The 19,261-nt window shown below is 42.6% G+C and overlaps 1 protein-coding gene across 7 annotated transcripts in view; it reads right to left on the bottom strand.

The window, feature by feature from the left end:
- Positions 1-19,261, bottom strand: part of SASH1 (SAM and SH3 domain containing 1) — a 567,590-nt gene that overhangs the window by 60,500 nt on the left and 487,829 nt on the right. For all 7 annotated transcript variants that reach the window (XM_087775786.1, XM_087775785.1, XM_087775788.1 and 4 more), the window contains 2 exons: positions 4,574-4,624; positions 4,403-4,452 (listed from right to left, as the gene is read on the bottom strand). In XM_087775786.1, the coding sequence (XP_087631912.1) occupies positions 4,403-4,452; positions 4,574-4,624 (101 nt within the window). The remainder of the gene's footprint in view (positions 1-4,402; positions 4,453-4,573; positions 4,625-19,261) is intronic.

Below are 19,261 nucleotides of genomic sequence, written 5' to 3'. Positions count from 1 at the left end.
TGCTATCCCATGCGTAGGGTTTTGTCCTTCCTTTCTCTTGCAGCTGCAAAGAAAAAAAATAGTATATAGGATTGACTGCACCTCATCCTATCTGTATGCAGTGCTCTTGGGTCTTTCACCCACTTCCTTCTCTTTCCTGGCAGCTCTCTGACACACCACATTTGAAACTTGCCCAGAGGCCGCTGGAGCAAACACTGACAGCAAACAGATCTATTTCCCAAGAGGGAAAACACACAACTTCCCCTCTGCAACATCCCCAGTTCTTCTAAAAACAGGATGAGAGTCAGGATGCAGAAGCCTGAGTTCAGGGGACTGGGTTTAACCTGGATTTCCTGGCAAACATGCAGAGCTCATCAGTCTGTCATGTAGACTTGAATGCTCAAAAACGGGAACAGGCTAAAAGTTGGATTACATTGTTTTAAATGCTCTGTTTACAATTATGAGAAAACCTTGCTCAGTCCCCTGACCAAGTAAACATCCTTGGGGTGTTGCCATCACTTGGAAGTAATAGGGATTGTATATACAGTACATCCCCAGATCAACATGGTATGGGTACAACGAAGCAATAGCAACTGTTAAGAACACATTTACTGCCTATTTGTTACACTGATGATTCTTCTAGCAAAAGCAGAAGTCAGTGTGCTTATATAGGAGCACCTGCAGTTCTAGGGAGATTTCTGTTGAAAATGAGGAATATCACTGTTAGAGATGCTGTTGCCACTGTGCTGAAGGCACACTGAGAATCTGCACACTGACACTAGTACCACCAACTGACTGCAGTTTAAAAGACGTGAATCTTGGAAAGAGCAGAGGGAAATGAAATTTATTATTAAGAGAAGAAAGCTACTAACATCTCATTCCATGCTTTGCGTTATTTGCTGAATATTATATGACTCGGAAGCCTGCCCAACTGTTTCAATTTACAGAAGGAACTCCAGTATGGTCAAAAAATCACAGCAATTGTGAAGCAAAGCTTGAACAAACGTGACTTTGTTTTCTGTTGTTTACGGATAGCTTTTCAGGCCACATCAGTACCCTTGCTGTTATTCACATAAATCTCAGAGGTCTTTGCTACAGCAAAAATTCTTCTCTCTTTGTCAGAATCAATCTAATGAAAACCATCTTTGGTAGGGCATTTTTAATGCACAGAGCAAGTTCATATGTGCCATCTTTTTTGTAGTTTCATCTAATTAACAGGAACAGTGTTGCCAGCAACAGAGGAAGGTAGTATTGCCCCAAATGCCTTTTGGAGGGACAATGAAGTGACAAGCAACTCTGCCTCCAGACTCCTTTAACCCCTTTTGCCTCCCTCCAGGCACTATGGCTGCTCTTCTGTGTTACAGCACATCACCCACTGACAGATACTTGTTGAGCAACTTGCTGGACTTGAGGGCACTGACTAATTTCATGCTGGCTTTGAACAGACAGTAATAATAATGACCAGGGCAGCAGGGTTAGTAAGACTCAAGGCAAGACCGAACATACACTGCTTGTCCACACAAACATCTTTTCCTACCATGGAGCACCAAGGCTAATCTGTTTTCAGTGCGGTGTACAGTGGAGTCTGTCAGGCTCTCTCTTCGGTTGGGCACCACAGAAAAGGAAAACCAAATCAGGTTAAAACAAACATAACTTCTTCCAGACTCCCTCAAAGCCTCTTTCTGTCTGGAGTCTCTCAATTCTGGCAAATTAAACAACCATCCAGGTGTGTAATTCAAAACTTCAGACCATGGCAGCGTTAAGCCGCGGGGTGTGCAGGCAGCAGTGCTGGGCAAGGAAGCTACCGTCAGCAACCACGTTCCAGCTGGCTGCTTGCTCTCTCCTCCCCATCCCAGCACGGGTTTTTCCTTGGGACTGCTTTTACTTTCTGAAGCAACCCGCACAGAACACCAGACCAGAAACAACTCGCCTCACCTCAACCTGGGAAAATGTTTGTATTTTCAATATGTAGAAATATAACTTCTTCTTGGGCAAGCTTTTACTTGGGCTTTGGAAGAGTACTCACAACAACAGATTCTTCAGCTCCTGAAAATCTGGATGGCTATTTTGGGACAAATCTTTCCTTTTGCCCCCCAGATCTCTTTGTGAATATGAGAAACGAATGCACATCTGCATCGAGTTTCAGGTTGGGCAAACTGGAGTCTTCTCACAACAAAAGAAGTTTTGTAAAAGGTTTACCCCAGATATTTCATGCAGCATGAGGGGGCCACAAAAGCAGTGTCCCCAAAGGGACAAGCTTTCCCATCTTGTAGCGTGCCCACGCAGCAAATTCAGATGAAAGCCATCAACTAAAACTGAACCCAAAAAACCCCTCCAGGGCCAACATGCCATCCTCCCCCAAAAAAGACCAAATTCAACGTGTGAGTAGCAAGCACAGACGTATCGGATGGACTTGGAAGTGGTCATTTTCCTGCAGATCAATTTTGTAAACTCTGCCTCCCTGGAAGAGGCATGCCTGTGACAATTCAGCTGTCCAGGCTAGAGGGATGAAAGCAGCACTGATATGGCAGGCTGTCACTAATAGACACAGGCCTGTATAACTTCAGTTTTGAATAATTTGTATGGTATTGAGTAGATATCATTTATTATTTTCAACACTTTGCCCAATTAGTACGCATCACGTTGCTTTGTTTCTTACTGCGCAAATATTTGACACAACCTGCCCTGTGCCAGTTTCATATATATGATCACGTTAATCATCTACGCCCTTCAACTGACAGACAAATCCTCGAACGGGACACTTCCATTCTTGAAAGGTCCACAAAAATCACAGGTCCCTTCCATCTGAACTAAGATAACGAGGTTAACTTCCTTTCAGTGAGGTAAATGGGTGCTCTCAGAATAGAGTCACTCAGGAGATGCTTTTGTGGATACTGTCTTCTCACTCAGTTATTTGTGGTACAACACCTACATAGACACACATTTTAGGAAACTGGCTAGAACTTGTAAGAGGAGTTTATTCCCATTTGTGTGCTGTCCTCCTGCGAGATCTTTATCTCATTGTTACCTGAGGTGGGATGATGATATTTACCCATGGGGAAAGTGCTTTGAGACTGAGAGAAAAGTATTATGATTATAGGATAACCTTGGAAGCTTACTTCCCAGATTACAGTTCTCATAATGTTCCCATCCACTTGTGGCACTTCTGGTTTCATTATAATGTTAGACAGGGAGGTATCCTTGAAGAAAACTTTTTCATGTTTCAGTATCTGAAGCACCACTTTTAAACTCTAAGCCTTCTAGGCTTTCTCTGTTAACAGCATGTAACACGAGGGCAGTGATGGTACCCAAGGTAAAATTCACCTTATCTGTCTTAAGCTGTTTTGAAAATGAGCGTCTACCTCAAGCGAACCATCACGGCTTTCTCTGAGTGATGGAGAGAGAGCAGGCACCTCCAAAAGATAATTTATCGCTTTCCAAGATCTTTAGCATGAACCAGCTTTCAGACGATCCCACAGGGAGCCCCTAAGCAGCTGTTCCCTACCGGACAACTGACTTCCATGTGGCTGGCGCCCAGGTGAGTCTCATACCCTGCATCCACCACAGCTCCCTCTGGGACTGACACTCCTTGCACTGAACCAGCAAGAGCAAGGGCAGCAATTTCTTACAACCTTCCTATTACCATCCAGTGTTGAATCACTAGAAGATATTCAAATGTGGGACTGCAAAACCTTAGGGAAGCGCATCACATCACAACTGGATTCCTGTACTCCCTCTGAGCCAGTCCAGTTGGCACTAGCCCATGAAGTGCAGGCAATTGGAAATACAGTGTCAGTTGTCTCCATGCAGCGCTGCACGTTACCCTTAGCAGTAGGGGTCCAAGATCTTGGAATCAAAGGAAGGAGGCGCAGAAAACAAGCACACGCATTGCAGCAGGAGGTGACAGTAACCCTCTCAGTCCTCACAGAGAGGTTTATATTAAGGACTGCTAAAACTAAAGCTCCTTTCAACTTGGTTTTAAATACTTCTTTCCCTTGGCACCGTCTTCAAAAGCACAGTTACAAACCCAGGAGCGTACAGGAAAGTGAAAGTGATGCAAGTTTGTAACTCTCCCTTCCCCTCACCTACCTCTTTCTGGCTGCATTTAGATCTAGTCACAGAAAGTTAATTTTTAAGCAGGTTTAATTTGCAGAGAATGAAGTCAGTGATGTTCCTCAAAAATGACTATCAGTCGTATTGGTGTACGCCAAGAAAAAATAACCCTCCCCAATCTAAAAAACAAAATAATAAAAGGCCAAAAGAGAATGAGAGAAGGAGCGGGTTCCAAAATGGGTTCCATTAATAGTGGCTGGATCTGAAATTCTGAAACACCAATACAATCTAAAATGAATTTACTCCAAGGAAAAAGAAAACGCACCAAATTCCCCCTCCCTTCTTTCTCACCTCCTGTACCTTCACTTACTTTCTTTCAGTGTCGGGTGTTGACGCGGTGCTGCTGAGACCAAGTGACTCCTGCAAGAGCAGAGACATAGCAGCGAGAGCAGACATGAGAGCAGCATTTGCCTAATTCATGCAGAATATCAAATTAAAGAACAAACAAAAAAAAATGGGTGATCAAAATCCAAGTGCTTACCTCAATCTGGGATCGCAGCTGTAGAGATGTGGGGCTGGCATCAGGCTTCTCCTAAAGCAGAACAGATGTCAGGTTAATGAAATATCCAAACACTAGAAAGAAATCTGAAGGGGAGAAAAAGGGAAGAAGAAACAGGGTAACAGAACCTAGGACTACCTCAAACCCATTCAAACGGGAAACACTAACCTCTCCAGAAGGAACCACTTTCAGGATAAATTCTGAAATACTCCAGTAAAACAGTTAATTCCATCCTTAACACTGGAGAATATAGAAGAGGGTAAAATGGCCAGACAGAAGTGATTCAAAACATAACAGAAAGAGGAATGTGTTATTTTCACAAGATCATCACACAATTTGTTACACAAGTTCAAGTGCAATTTCCCAACATTTACCTTCAGGAAGAATATACAGGGAAAAATCTGGCATTAAAAGAGCATTCTCTGAGCCAAAAATACTGAGAGGATTCCGATACATTTCAGCAAGGCCTGTTTCTCACACAGAAATTTGTCAACAGGACGGAATTCAAATCACTTTCCTTCAAACATCTAGGATATAACCATCTACTCCAGGACCTGGTCATCCAGGCTCCCTTTGCAGTCAATGGAGAGAGACAAGAACTCTTACTGAACAACTTGCCCAACAGGTTTCAGCTGCCTCAAGTTAGATGAGGCAAGTCCCTCTGGTGGTACGTAAATTAAGGTTGCAAGCCAGCTACAAGGCACCTGCTATTAACAACGAGTCAGTGGGAAAACTCCAATGAGAATGGAGGAAGAAATTACAGTTGTCAGTACCGAGAACTACACTTTGCTGGTTGATCTGCGTGTGAAACCATGGGGGAACCTACTTATGGCTATTTTATTCTCAGCCAGTCCTACCCCTAGTGAAGTTACTGCAAAATGAGTACTGTAACCAAAAGGCCATCATAGCTGAGTAAGCAACCACAGCAGTATACACACTTCAAAAAAAAAAAAAAAAATCAGAGTACATGGATTTATTTCTCAATACTGGAGGTCTTTTTGTTCACGCATTCCTCAGCCTACATGTAAATCTCTTATCTCTGTGAAATTGTACTTCCTATGCCCTTTGTTTACAGAACAGGTGACAAAACGTTCTTAAGATTTAACACAAAAAAAGAAAATCAGACACAACTTTCTGGAAATGGAGCCTTTTAATACGAATTAGGAAGTTACCACTGACTGCCATAAAGCGGTGTTGGATTAGCCCACCCAGCAAGTTTGCAAGATCTGGAGTAGAGAGGAGCCTACCCTGCCATCACACAACTGAGTCAGCTTGCACTGCTGGCCACGGCAGCCAGGAGGGCACAGGATGGCTCACAGCCATGTGCTTGCTAGTCAACAAGGCTGACACAGGGTCATTGCCCAGCTGGGGGATTTTTCTTGACCATGCATGGTCTACGAATCTGCTTTTGCTGATTTTATAGCATGAAAAGGGAACTGAAGTTCTTGAGTGGAAGTCGGCACGAAAAGGCGACTACATTAACCTACGGACAGATCCAACAGGACTCCTCTAGTCAAGAAGAGCTGGACTGAGCCCAGGGAAATTCCACAGATGTTCACAGATTAGGAAAGTGAAATTAGCTATTTGGAACCAGGCATCCCTCTCTTTCTCCATTAGCTCTGTCAAAATGGAATCCGAGAAAGTTTTGCATCTGGAAAAGACTGCAGGCACATCGCTGCGAATCCTCCTCGGGCACCCTCCCACCCCCGCCTAGCAGTCCACCAGGAGGGAGGGAAAGACAAGCCTCGTGCTCCAAACGCTTCCCATTCATGAGCACCTTGTTTGTCCACACACTGCTGCACAGATGAAAAAAGGAACATTTCATCAGCGATCCCATCTTAAAGTTTCACATAGCCAGTCAGGAGAATCCACTGTCCCCCCAACATGCCTTTAGATCCCAACTTCCTGATGCTTCATCTGTTGCCCTAAAAAGCTGCTTGCTGCAAGTGGTTTGTTTTGTTTTTTTTTTAAATATGCTAGTTTTTGTAAACTATCATTTACAAGATGCTATCTGGGCTCCCAAGGCTTTACAGAAGTCTTTTGCTTGAGCAGTTGTTCATGAAGCCTGAGACTGCAATTAGATGGAAAGTTACTACTTTCAGCCTAAAACTATTCAGCTGAAGAGCCAGCTGCATCCCATGTAACAAAATCCTAAAAAAAGCTGACTGTATTTGCTTTCTTTTTTCTCATTTACTGTCAAGCCCACCCTGTTAGAACAGGAACAGTTTTATAGGATCAAGATGACTGTGGAGGACAGAAGCAAGGACTACTCTCCCTCCTCAAAACCTCTACTTTGCAATGCTGGAATGCAAAACACCTGACAGTCCTGTATTGTTGTGATTAATATACCTACCTGCCTTTCCCGCAGAATGGTATTTTTCCTGTTGCTATTAGACAGGAAACCAAAGGAAAATACTTAGGAAAATACTACTCTTGACTGAACTCCTGGCATAGATCTATAATACAGATCACAGAACTTTTATCAGCCTCGAGGAATTCTATTTATTTAGGTTAAAATCCATTAAACCTCACATAAAATCCACAGGTTGTACTGACTTTAATCCAGAAGGATCAGGGCCTTTTTTATACCAAGGGCTAATTCTAGAAGGTTGAGCAAATGTACCGTTGGCATACTCTCAAGCACGCTATAACATCTTTTCAAAAAATATTTTCAAAGATTAGTTTCATGAAAGTACATCTTTCACCCTTCTAAACTGAATCTTAAAAGGTAAATAGAGGAGAGCTTGGGTTTATGTGAACAGCCACTGCAGTAACAGACATCCCTAGCCTGCATTTCCAGGACTCTGGTCTGGACAAAGCAGGCATCAAAGCGATAGGCATTTTCTGTCCTAGCAGTCTGCTGCCCCAGATAACCGCCCTCCACGTGCGCCCATAAAGCTTGCCTGAGGTGTACCAGACATTCACACCACCTATACACTATGCAGTGTTGGTGCAAGAAACCCAATGATCTGAGAAAGTACCTGATCAAGTGCAGACGTGATTAAATCCAGTGTTTCCCAGAAGCGTCAGATTTACTTGCATGGTTTCTGGATTTAAGGGGCCCTGCCTGAGTCACCCATCCTGTACCCAGACACTGTTGGTCCATATTGCACACGTCCAATACACTGTTCAATCACAGCAACCCAGATCTGAAGATTCTGGAGAAACGGAGATATTCATAAACTGTATCCAGCCCCCCAGGGAACACACAAGAGGGAGGGCAAACGGTGGCTTAGCACCAGCTTGCCCAGCTCCCCTTGAGGTCCAAGGTTAGCGCGGCACAGAATCTCAAATACTGATAATAAAGCCAGAGGGAGCTGTTAAAAATTAGTAATGCTAATATCCTGTAGAGTGAAGCCCATTGAATTTAAACTAGGGATTCCTCCATCGAGACCCCTACAGCCAACTTAAAACAATCTCCACTTGCAGAAACATTTTGTTCTCCCAGCTTTAAAGCCATATTCTTAGCAGCCCTGTTTCCTTCCTATCTCCTCCTTCACCCAAAGCCGATGCCACCAAGACGATGGCTGCAGGACAAGGCCCGGAGGCCCCGGCTGAAGCTGTGATCCAGCAGCTGGAGGAAGGGCAGGTCCGCAGGCGTCGCGCTGCCCAGCTGCTGCCTGCTCTCACCGGCCCTTCTGCACCGCGGGCACTGCAGAAAGCAACTGCGGAGCCGACCTGATAAGGCTTGGGAGCTCTGGTGCAGAAGTCCGAATCGGCAAAAAGTGCTTTTTACAAATCTCTCATTTTGAAAGAAAACGCGAGCTGTAAGCTTAATAAGCAGGATTTGTGGCTTATGCTTCAAGCTTTAAGTTGCTTGCCTCAGGGGTCAAGAAAGAAACTTCCTTCACAGGTAGCTTTTCTGCTTACTTTGTACAGTGTGATTTATGTGATCATTGGGATACATTTTCTTTTCAGATAATTGCAGACTTCTAAATATTGTGATTTTGATTTTATATACTACCTTTTTCGTAAAAATCTTGAAAACAGTTTTACAACCATTTATGAGCTAAGCCTGAAAAATGCATAAGGGAAGAAAGTACAAAGCACAAAATACACGGAGATGAAGCTGGAAACGCATTTTCTGACTGGAATGGCAGGTTCTGAATTCATGAGGGACTTTTTCTCCTGCGATAACTTCAGTTCAGTTGTTCTGTATGTAACATAACAGATACAGGACATCTCCGCCTATCTGAAGGCATTGCTGTTCTGCTCCCAAAATACACTAGCATGGTAGAGAAGAGCATCCAAAAGGAAACCTGGGCACCTCGGGTAGGGCTCACACATTCTAGAGGGAATCTAAACATTAAGCTTCATCTGTGCTCCGCACTGCAACTTAGTTTAGGAAATGATATTCATTGAATGAAGCCCTTCTAATTAGAAATTCATGAACCTCTTCACAGTTTCTGCCACAGGAGCTGTATCCATTTGAATTATAAATTTAAGCACTCCTCTGCAGATCCCAAGACATCATTAATCTCACTGTGCAGACAGCAACTGTGTAAAGTGAGACCCAGGTGAGTGCTGGGAAAATTCAGTTAACATAACCAGTGGAAAAGGAGATGGCTAAAATGCTCATAAATTTGTAATTAATTTTATGAAACCATTTCACAGCAGGTGTAAAGAAGGCACCTACAGCAGAAAGCCTCTGTGAGAAAATTCTGCTGGTCTCTTCCCCCAAACATTTACCCTGTTTGCTCTGAACACGCGCTGCATGTTCTAGTCTAGCTTCAGGAATGATTAAGCAAAGCTACATCTGAAAGACAGCCAGAGCACCAAAGGTCTCTAAGAGTTTGTTTTACTGTGAAAGCAGCCCGAGGGTCCTCCACCACACACCCTATTTCAGCCTCCGCAGAGGTTCTGGAGAAGGTGAAGGGAAGCCTCTGTGCGGAGACAGTGCAGGTATGCCGGTGTGTAATGGAAATTGCCTACAAGACACTAGCTATAGGACACAGGTTAGAACAAAGAAATAGAAAAGATCTAGCCCTGTGGCAATCCCCTCAGCAAGCGTTTGAGGGAATTAACCAGCTCAGTGAGTTTCCAGTGGTACAGATTAGTAGAAGTCCCATTCTGAGTCTCAAACCGCAACCTCTGGACCATCCCCTTAGCCATTTCAGTGAAGAGTGAAGGCTTTCTGCTCCATTACTCTTGCACGTTAGAGCCAGAGCTGACACATGCTAAATGATAACATCCTGCAGCAGCAGCAGAACTCTGGATCAAGGAAATGAGCTGTGCTGGAAGAATGGTTAAAAAAAATGGGATTTCAAACAATAAATACTTCTACATGTGAAATAACAGTCCAAGCGTCTCAGTGCCTCATACAGCCGTGCAGACACAGGTAAACACTTAGCTTAACTACTGATGAAATGCAGCTTCAGAGAGAACATGCTGCTACAGCACTCACATGCCTGCTTTGAGTATTAGGTAAGGAAGAAAAATCATGCCTCTCAGCTTGATGCAAATGCTGAAATCTATCGAACGTAACACGTCATGGGGGGATGTGTTTGACACCCTCCCCTCTGCCAACAATAAAACCAGAAGGGTTTTTTTGTCCATCTCAAATACATTGCATTCAACACTAAGGCTGGAAGCCACAGGGGCTGAAAAACATTCCACGATGATTTTGAAAAACATAATTCGTTACCAATTGCAAAGAAACTGCAGCTTTTGTAAAGCTCTGTAACAATGAAAAGCGAGGCAGTGCTAACTCATAAATCTACTTGTAACAAATGGGGGCTGAATTCAGTGAAATTATGGCACAAAGACAAAAAACCACCAGCAATGGGCTCCAGAGAAAAGAAAGTCAATAGAACATAGCGTTCTGCAGCAGGGAAATCAAATACCTTCTGATCAATTTCCCAAACAAGATGAAGCAAGCCCATAACTATGGTAGCTGTCTCTGTGCTAAAAACATATTAATATAAAGGCATATATACGTGACTGGGACACAGCGGGTCTTTGATTGATGTATTTTTACACCCATTACCCAAATGGTAAAATAGTAAATTGCTCTTGTGCTGGCATAACTGCATCTATACTAGAGCTCTTGCTTGTATAAACAGGATGAGTAAGATCTGCCATCTTTGCCTAAAACTCACTCGGGTCTGTCAGCATTGCCTTTTATTGTCCAGGTAAGGCCAAAGAGAACTTTCATGAGGAGAAATAACGACGGAAAACACAGCGAAAGATGTGGGTTTCCAGGGAGGACTTTAAGATAGCGAGGGTGTTCGTGGCACTGCGAAGAGCTGTAATGTTTCAGAGGGATGAAAAAAACAAAACACCAAACCACATCAAGAATGGTTAAATGTGAAGACAGAGAGGGATCAAGACATGATGCAGGCAAGGGAGGCATGAGGCAAAGCCCAAGTGGACATTGCCCAAAGCGAGGGGCCCTCCTTGTGCAGGAGTTGACCAGTGGCCTGGGGAAGAGTTGCCACTTCCCCCCCAGAGAGGGTTTAGGCGTGTCGGAAAACGACACAAGGAAGGGAGAAAATAAATGAATAAACAAACAAACAAGTTTGTTACAGTGTACTTTGGGGTAGGAACAGTCTGGTCAGCCAGGTACAGACTCCTTGCCCAGCTACTGGCCCTCCAGCAAGGGCGGCTATGGCAGCTTGCAGGTACCTCGGCCTCAGTCACCACCTGAACTGATGCCCTCGAACAGTTGGGAAGCCAGCATCTCTGTGAACATGTCCCCCCCACCACTCTGTACCTTGCTTTCCTCTAACTGTGGGGCCAGGGATTTAGAGTAGTTTTGAAGTGAAGCACTCACAGCATCGCTGATAAGACAAAAATAATCACAAGGAGCTCCTCATCTTGAAAGCCATGGCAGAATAGGCCAAACTTCTTTTTGAATATTGATGGTCCTGATCCATTTTTATATGCTCTTCAAATTCAGGATACCCATTCCTCTGGGTCAGTGGTGTTCTCCATTTCCCTCTGTGAAATACTTTTCACCGATTTTTCATTTTCATGTACACAAAGCTGTACTACATTTGTGTTAAGCTCATTTGCCATTTTCTCAATTTCTCTTCAATACTTCCAAGACCAACAAAAGATATACTTTCTTTTTGACAACTGGCAAGGAAAGAGAAAGGGAAACCCAGGCTAAGACCAAGGCCTCCAGGAAACTTCTACAGCCATGCTATAAATCCTTTCAAACTGACATACCATGGAAACACAGGCTAACAACAAAGGTCCACTGTATGTTGTATTTCTATTGAAACTGTATTTGTGCACGTACAGACCAATGCTGTGCCTCCAGCACATGAAATTTCATATGATCTATACTGCAAATGAATAGAAGCTTTCGTGCAATCAATACACTCAAGGCTCAGGGATTCTTGTGAAATGAGTTGTTACTGTAATACTGATGAATTTTTACAAGTATACTCCCTTTCACATCATCATTTATCGTGCTAGCTAACATTTAAAAACTCTACATTGTTTTCACTTTATGTTGTGACAAACAATAAGCTACCAATAAATTATTCAGAAGACCTATAGTAGAAACCACAAACTACAGTTGACTTTGAGTTACTAAGGCCTTAAAAACCCTGGTGATATTCAGGAGTAGGTAAATCAGAAGAAAGCACTACTCATTAGGAAGTCCACAAAGAAGGCGTTTTTTGTATTACCACAGATGCATGGAGTACCAGCAATGAAGTCCCTCATTTCGGCGGGGCGGGGGGGGGGGGGGAGGGGGGGGAAGGATACTTTGCATTAATTTCATTCTGGGAAAGCAGTGATTTATTTTGTTAAAAAAGAGACAGATAAAGTTACAAGAGTTATCTAGTGGGAAACACAGGGTATTTTAGTTTAAAACTTCCCCCCCACTTTTTTTTTTTTTTTCTAATTTATGTCAAGCTGATAACCTGCAATGCATTTTGTGTCGGAAACTTCCATTATTACAGTCAGTGTAATGCGCAGATTGGCTATGGCAGCAAAACTAGACCATTCTCCCCATGTCATTTACTTGAGACACCTCACATTACAGAGACTCAAAACAAAAACCAAATGCATATGAAAGAAATCTGTCTCTTTCTGTTGGATCCTTTAGCTGTGGTGGGCAAAACCAAAACTCAGAACTCAACAGCATCATGGGCAGTGGAAGAAAAGCACCAATTCATGAGAAACCTGTCACCAACATTGTTTCTACAACTGCTACCCTTTGGGCTGCCTGTTGCTGCTATCAGGCCATGCTCTTCAGAGCTCATGACCTCCTCTTGGCTTCATACGCCTCTGGGAAAATCTGCACCTATATGCAAGTTTCCAATTTTAATAAGTCTGTACGTATAGAGGTGCTTACACCTTCTCTGTATTTTCTTTTAAACGTGAAATCAAACCTTTCAGAACAGGACTGAAACCTTTATTAAATTACAGAAAATCTACCAGATTTAAGATTTTCTCGCACCCAGCACAGAATTTCTGAAAGTTTTAGTGCTACTGCTCAGGAAATGGATTTTTCTTTCCAATTTTTAAAGAAGTGAAAGAATCCAGTAGAAAACAGGAAAAAGAGGCAACAGAACCGCGTAACAGAATTAAACTGAGCCACACTATCCCACATCCTCAACAAGTAGTCTTATCACGAAGCTATACCTCCACGCACATTTACTGGTTTTCTCATCTTTCCATGAAGAAATTCAAAGAGCCTCCTGTTGCATCCTTTCATGCAAAAACAATTCTGTCAAAACTTTAAACTTTTGGATAAAATGGATTCTTGCTTTCCAAATGTCGGTAAGACTGTACCTCTTTTTCCCTCTTTCAGAGGTTAAAAACATCAACAGCCGCAAGCTCAAAAATGCAAACATCCTGAACTCAGGTCTTCGTTGGCAGAAGCCTTGTAGGCTCTAGCTTTCAATCCATCCATTCACAGTATTTTAGACTCGGTAGGCCTTTTCTGCTGATTTGCACTTTCAGTTTAATGTTTTTAATCCAGTTTAGTTCCCCCTTAGTGACTCCTACGTTCATTGTTTCATGAGAAGACCCCAGTCAGAAAGCTGTAATGACATGAGATATGCCGTGTATTTCATCACTTATAAACATGGAGGGCTGGTGAGGTTTCACTCCCCTTTCAGCCACTCTGACAGTGGAAACAGCAAGAATACAGATGAGAAAAAGTTTTGAAAAAACTTTCTATCAGACAAAGTGGTGTCAGTGTATGGGGAACTGACTCTTTGCTAACATTTTTCATTACAATAAACTAATTTTGAAGAAGCAGTTTCTTTCAGAATCCTTTTTCAGACAACACACTTGAAGCAGGAATGAAACTGGTCATACTAGGAAAAGTTTGGTTTTGGTTTTTTTTAATCTGACTTTTATAACCATTTAAAAAGCAGAATCAATGTGTAACTTGAAATCAAACTGGTTTTGTTTACTACGTAGGCATGTGAAACTGAACACCTGAAAATTAAGATGGATAATATGAATTCATTCCCTAGAGCTAGGCACTGAACTACTTGCTCTCAACCTGCATAAATGCACTCCAGGAATGTGAGCGGGTGAGGGAAGATAGACAAAGGTGGATAGTTGGATGCTAACTTCAAAGTCTCCTAGAAAGTGAGGGAGAAATTAATTTCTTGAACAAGAGAACTGAAAACAAATTAACCATATTAATGCAAAAAAGGATTAGCCCACAAATTGGTAGTCTGTATTTATACATCCTCCCTGCTATAAAAACCACCTTTGATAAAGAGACTTTTAAATTAGCCATTCTCTCTCTACCTTTGAAATTGAAGCCTATATTTGATGGATGCTTTGGGCCAGATCCTTACTTAAAATTTAAGTCTTCATCACTGGCCATCACATGATAATTATTATCAAACTGAATTTCAAATCAACTCTGATGCATTGTATCACATATTTTAGGCCCAAAGACAACATGGACGATTGTTCCCATCAGAGGGGAAAAAATTATTATTGAAGGCCATTATACTATTTGGCACAATTCTGTGTATTTACAAAGAAGATATGCAGCATCTTTGATAATATTAAGTAGTAATTATTGCCTTCTACACATTCATGACAGAAATCTCTACCTACACAACTATTGATAGAAATATTCGTCATTTTCTATTTACATTTAAAGTAAGACTGGACTAGAAACACTTAGGCCATAAATGGAGTAGTTAACAGTAATGGCCCCAAGTGGTGGTGCAGCAAACAGAAGCCATGCTCTATGGGATTACCACTGCATCAATTTTGCTTTGAAGGGTAATGGTGCAACAGTGACATCTGACAGCTCCAATGCTGATCAGCACAACTGCTGGTAAGGGGTTAAATTAAAGGCTTCAATCATGCCATTAACAGCTCCCACTGTTGGGCAGGGCTCCAGCCAGTTCTTGCAAGCTCAGCTGTTCTGCTGAAAAGGCACAAGTGGGCTCCTGCCACATAACCAGCACTTGGGATAGAAGGTGAGTTTTGCCCTGGCACACCGGCCAGACAGCAGCAAAGTGGTTAACACATGTTTCAGTGATTCTTAAATTTAAAGGGCAACAAATCTGAATTCTGAGGATCTGTCAAATAGCTGTAAAACGCTCCTCCTTTCCTTTGTCAAAGCAGGAGGCTGAGAGATTCTCCCCAGGAGAGGACAGTGGGGACCAGAACCCTCTGCCCAGGGCCACAGCAGGCTCCTGGTGAGATCAGGCTTGTGCCATCCCTGGGACTGACTCCCGCTCCCTCCAGCCCAGGGGCACTGCATCGCTTCCAGGCTAGCACAGGATGGCTATACACAATTTTGCTTAGCCTAGTGTTTTTTTACACAACATGCAGTTATCCCATCACAGACCGGGTCAGGGTCTTTCCCAAACAAAAGGCCAATTGCTGAATAATGAACAAACCTAGTACCAAGAACATCCGTGGAGAAAAAAATAATTGACACTGTTACATGCTGCTTACAGAGAAAGCATTTGAACCTCAGCAAACAGCTGTCCTTCAATAATCACAGAAAACTCAGACCTGAAGAATCTGCAAAGAAAGCTGCCACCGCTGCTCCAAGCAAATCATCTGCAACCATCATTCACAACCATTCACCAGAGAATTAAGAGTGCTCCAGCAAAGCCTTACAAACGATGCTCTCACATAACATTTTTCTCCCTGTGCAGTTAGACTACATACTCACAATTCAGCTGCTTAGACCATTTTATTCCTGAAGTGGCAACCACAACAAGCTGCTTCCCAAGTTCCACTTGCAACTTCGGCCTTTCTCTCCACCAGACTGTGGGTCACGCTTGACTTTAAGAAGGACGCACAGAATTAGCAATGCAGAAACAAAAGCAGCACAAGTGCAGAGCAGACTTGCACTCCAAGAGCGACCCACAGTTTTTCAGTGATGTAGTGTGTACAAGTAGCACATACACTTCATGCCAGCAAAGCCTGTACAGCTTTGCACTCCCTCATGCACCTTTTTATTCACCCTATCAACTCAGTGTCATATTTTACTATTAAAGGAGTATTGCAGTCACAGTTAATCAAATTATGGCATTAAAAATGCTGGCATACATTGCTTTGATTTTTTATAACGTATCTTCCAAACATAAAGCAAAACAGAGCCCTCAGCAACCAGTAACTATTGCTGTTTGGAGGTCCATTCAAAACCCAACCCCTTTGCTAATAGCGCTAAACAGTGTGCCTACACAGGCGTTGCAGCAGCGCAAGAGCTGGCCATAAATTACAGGGATGCCACGACGAACTAGGTAAAACTAGCAAATTACGTGAGTATGCCTCATCTGTATTGCTGCAGAGGAAGTTCAGCCCTCCACATGCCTTAACAGAACTGTAAAACTAAATAATTGGAAGGAGGTCACTTACGACTGTAAATGCAAGAAATGCCTTTGTAACCCTGGAGGCCAGCTAGAGCAAGCATGCTCCACATTAAGCCCAGTTGATTTAAGGACAACATAAAGGCCATCTTTTACCATCTTGCCACAGAAACTTGGGGCTTCGTCATGACTCCTACTTCACCTAACTAAGCCTTCCCAATCATCTTCTGAAGATGTGTGTACATTGAACAGAAATAGACCAAAACCAACCAAACAAAAACCCAGGGGATAAATGAAATATTATGAGCAATGGCATAACAAGACTAGAAGCAACAAAAACAATGTTGACACCTGGGACATGCGTGTGGTAAGAGAAAGAGCAGAGCAGACTGTACACTGCAGTCCTCAAGGTAATAAGTGTTGAGCCAGACCTCATCCTGGAGACAGATAAAATATCTGGAATAGAGAGTCATCAGCAGAACTGTTAAAAAACCCAACCAATTGCACAAACCCCTCAAAGAGAAAGGCAGTAGCAAAGGTACAAAAGAAACAGAGCTTACAAACATGGAGTAAATCAGACCTACAAGTCCAGAGGCCCTAGTGCCTCTTAGAGACATTGCAGTATTGCTATGAGCGATAACAACTCTCAATTTCAATCCAAACCAAATAGCAGTCAAAAGCTTTACTCTAGGAAAAATCTATTGAAATCAAATCTTTTCAGTTAATAATTTGCTGCCAAGTGCTTTCAGTGCTGCTTTGTCATTGCTGGCAAGCCCACGGAGCAAGTGCACTGCAAACTGCCTGCCTGAAACAAGCAAGGGTTTGCTGTGGGAAGGCAGCGTGCTGCGTCTTGTCTCCTCTTCCCTCCAGCAAATATAAATTATGCATGCAAAACCCGGCGAACAAATGACCAAACAACCCATCTTTGCAAATCTCTTTGTGTAAGCGTTATGACTCAGTTTGCCAGTAGGCCCTCCAACTAAATTAATTTACTGTGGTAAGGAAAGTCTGAGCAAAGTAAAATTTAAGCTGTACAAACACCTGCAAGAGTTTCTAAATGCCTGGGTTTTTGCAGCCAAGACCTGCTTGTTTGGGCAGGTGCTGCCACTGTTATGGGAGTGTCCATGGTACAAATTCCTCTGCTCAACTGCCTTCAGAAGGGAAAGCTGCCCTGGCTTCTTGGAAACAAGTCTGCCTTAATCACAACAGCAACAAAATGTCTTGACCGAAAGCTTCATTTTTTTTTTTTTTTTTCTGCTCAGACTCCCCTTAGTATCTTCGGGTTTTTCTCAGGTTATAGCCCTAACGGGGTTTAGTTACAACAGCTTGAGGCTCTCATCAGTGCATAAACCGTTTCTTTAAAAGTTTGTCTTGCTTCAAATGCAGTTCTAACACAAACTGCTCCTCAATAATATTTTTTGTCTCTTATTCAAGGTTACGAGCACTCTGTGAGTAAGCACACACCAATGGACACAGAATGGGTTTTCAATTACACAAGATTTTGTTAAAAACAAGTGAAAAAAATAGTACATTAGTAGCTGAAACTACCGAACAATTTCCCATATGCTACACTAGGCTTTTGCAGATACCAACAGGTTCTGCTATACGAATTAGATCGAGTGTATTGCAATGTGCTCAGGGTGCTACTTCCTTCTACAAAGAAACTATGGTTTTATGTAGTTCCACTGGCTTTCAAACCAGGAGGAGACATGCAGTGCAGTGCATCAGCATTAAATTATCTTCCCTGTCTTTCTAGTCTGCTCTTCATTTAGCTTAATCTATGATCATTCTAACATATACGTTTTTAATATCATCTTTCAGAGAAATTGAGGGGTTAGGACAACAAAGTATTGAAGCACATGACTGGCAACAGTACTCATATGTTCAAACTTCGGCATGTTTTTGCATGCTTTACTGGATGGAGTCCTGATCCCACAGGACAGCGTACAAGCAGTAAGAGAAGTTAGTAAATAATACAGGGTACCTTCATTTTGCATTGCATGGGATTGCAGTTCCTCTAGAAACTGCAGCTTTCACGTTTCACAATGCATAAGCTGCAGTTTCTACACAACTAACCAAGCCTTTAGAAGATAGACAGATCTTTAAATCTGCAAAACCACTAAATCGCTCACTGTCCAAGCATATCCAGAGGCTGCTCTTTGTCAGTTCATCGGATCGCGTGAGGAAAGACGACACAAGGGGGGAAACCAGTCAGTGCTAGGAAAGAGCGGGGGCTGCAGCAACGACAGGGAGATTACCTGAAGCCAGTTTCATTATTCACCATTCCTCATAAATGCATGCAAATCCTCACACCCAGGTATGCTCCTCGCACACTGAAATTCTGTGAGAGCTCCTATGACTGCTAAATTGCAAAGGCAGATGTAACAGAATTCCTTAAATGTCAGAGACCTACTGGGACTCTGCACTTCTGAAAACAAGCTCCAAACCCTGACAAAAATCGCAATGCCAAACCCAGATTAATTTCCGATTTGAAGCAATGCTTCAAATAGAGGGAGAAAAAAAAAAGGGGGGGGGGGGACCAAACCCTGAAAATCAATCCACCAACTGTTAACTTTTTCCAAAGTACATGATGACACTAGACCAGTGCTATACTTGTATTCACAACTGATTTAATTTCTTTCTTATGTTTCCCTGTCCTTGACAAGTACCCAATTCTAACTCCTTGTAAAAAATGCATGGCAGACGTACATACTGAAAAGAGAGGCCCATTTTCAAATCACGTGTAGCTCGCTAGAACTTTAAAATGTCAAAATTTAAGCTTAAATAACATGGGAGCATTGATTTGACGTGATTTTTACCTTTAAACTTTAAAAAAAAAAAACACTAAATTGCCTCCCAGCTGTCAGCTCAAATTAGACACTATTAATTACATAAACTCAATTATTAGCCT

The sequence above is a fragment of the Nipponia nippon genome, unplaced genomic scaffold (assembly GCF_047370975.1).
Source record: "Nipponia nippon isolate SJK-2023a ecotype South Korea unplaced genomic scaffold, ASM4737097v1 scaffold_4, whole genome shotgun sequence".
Classification (NCBI taxonomy): domain Eukaryota; kingdom Metazoa; phylum Chordata; class Aves; order Pelecaniformes; family Threskiornithidae; genus Nipponia; species Nipponia nippon.
Note: the sequence above shows the minus strand (reverse complement) of the source record. Positions and strands in the feature narration are given on the sequence as shown.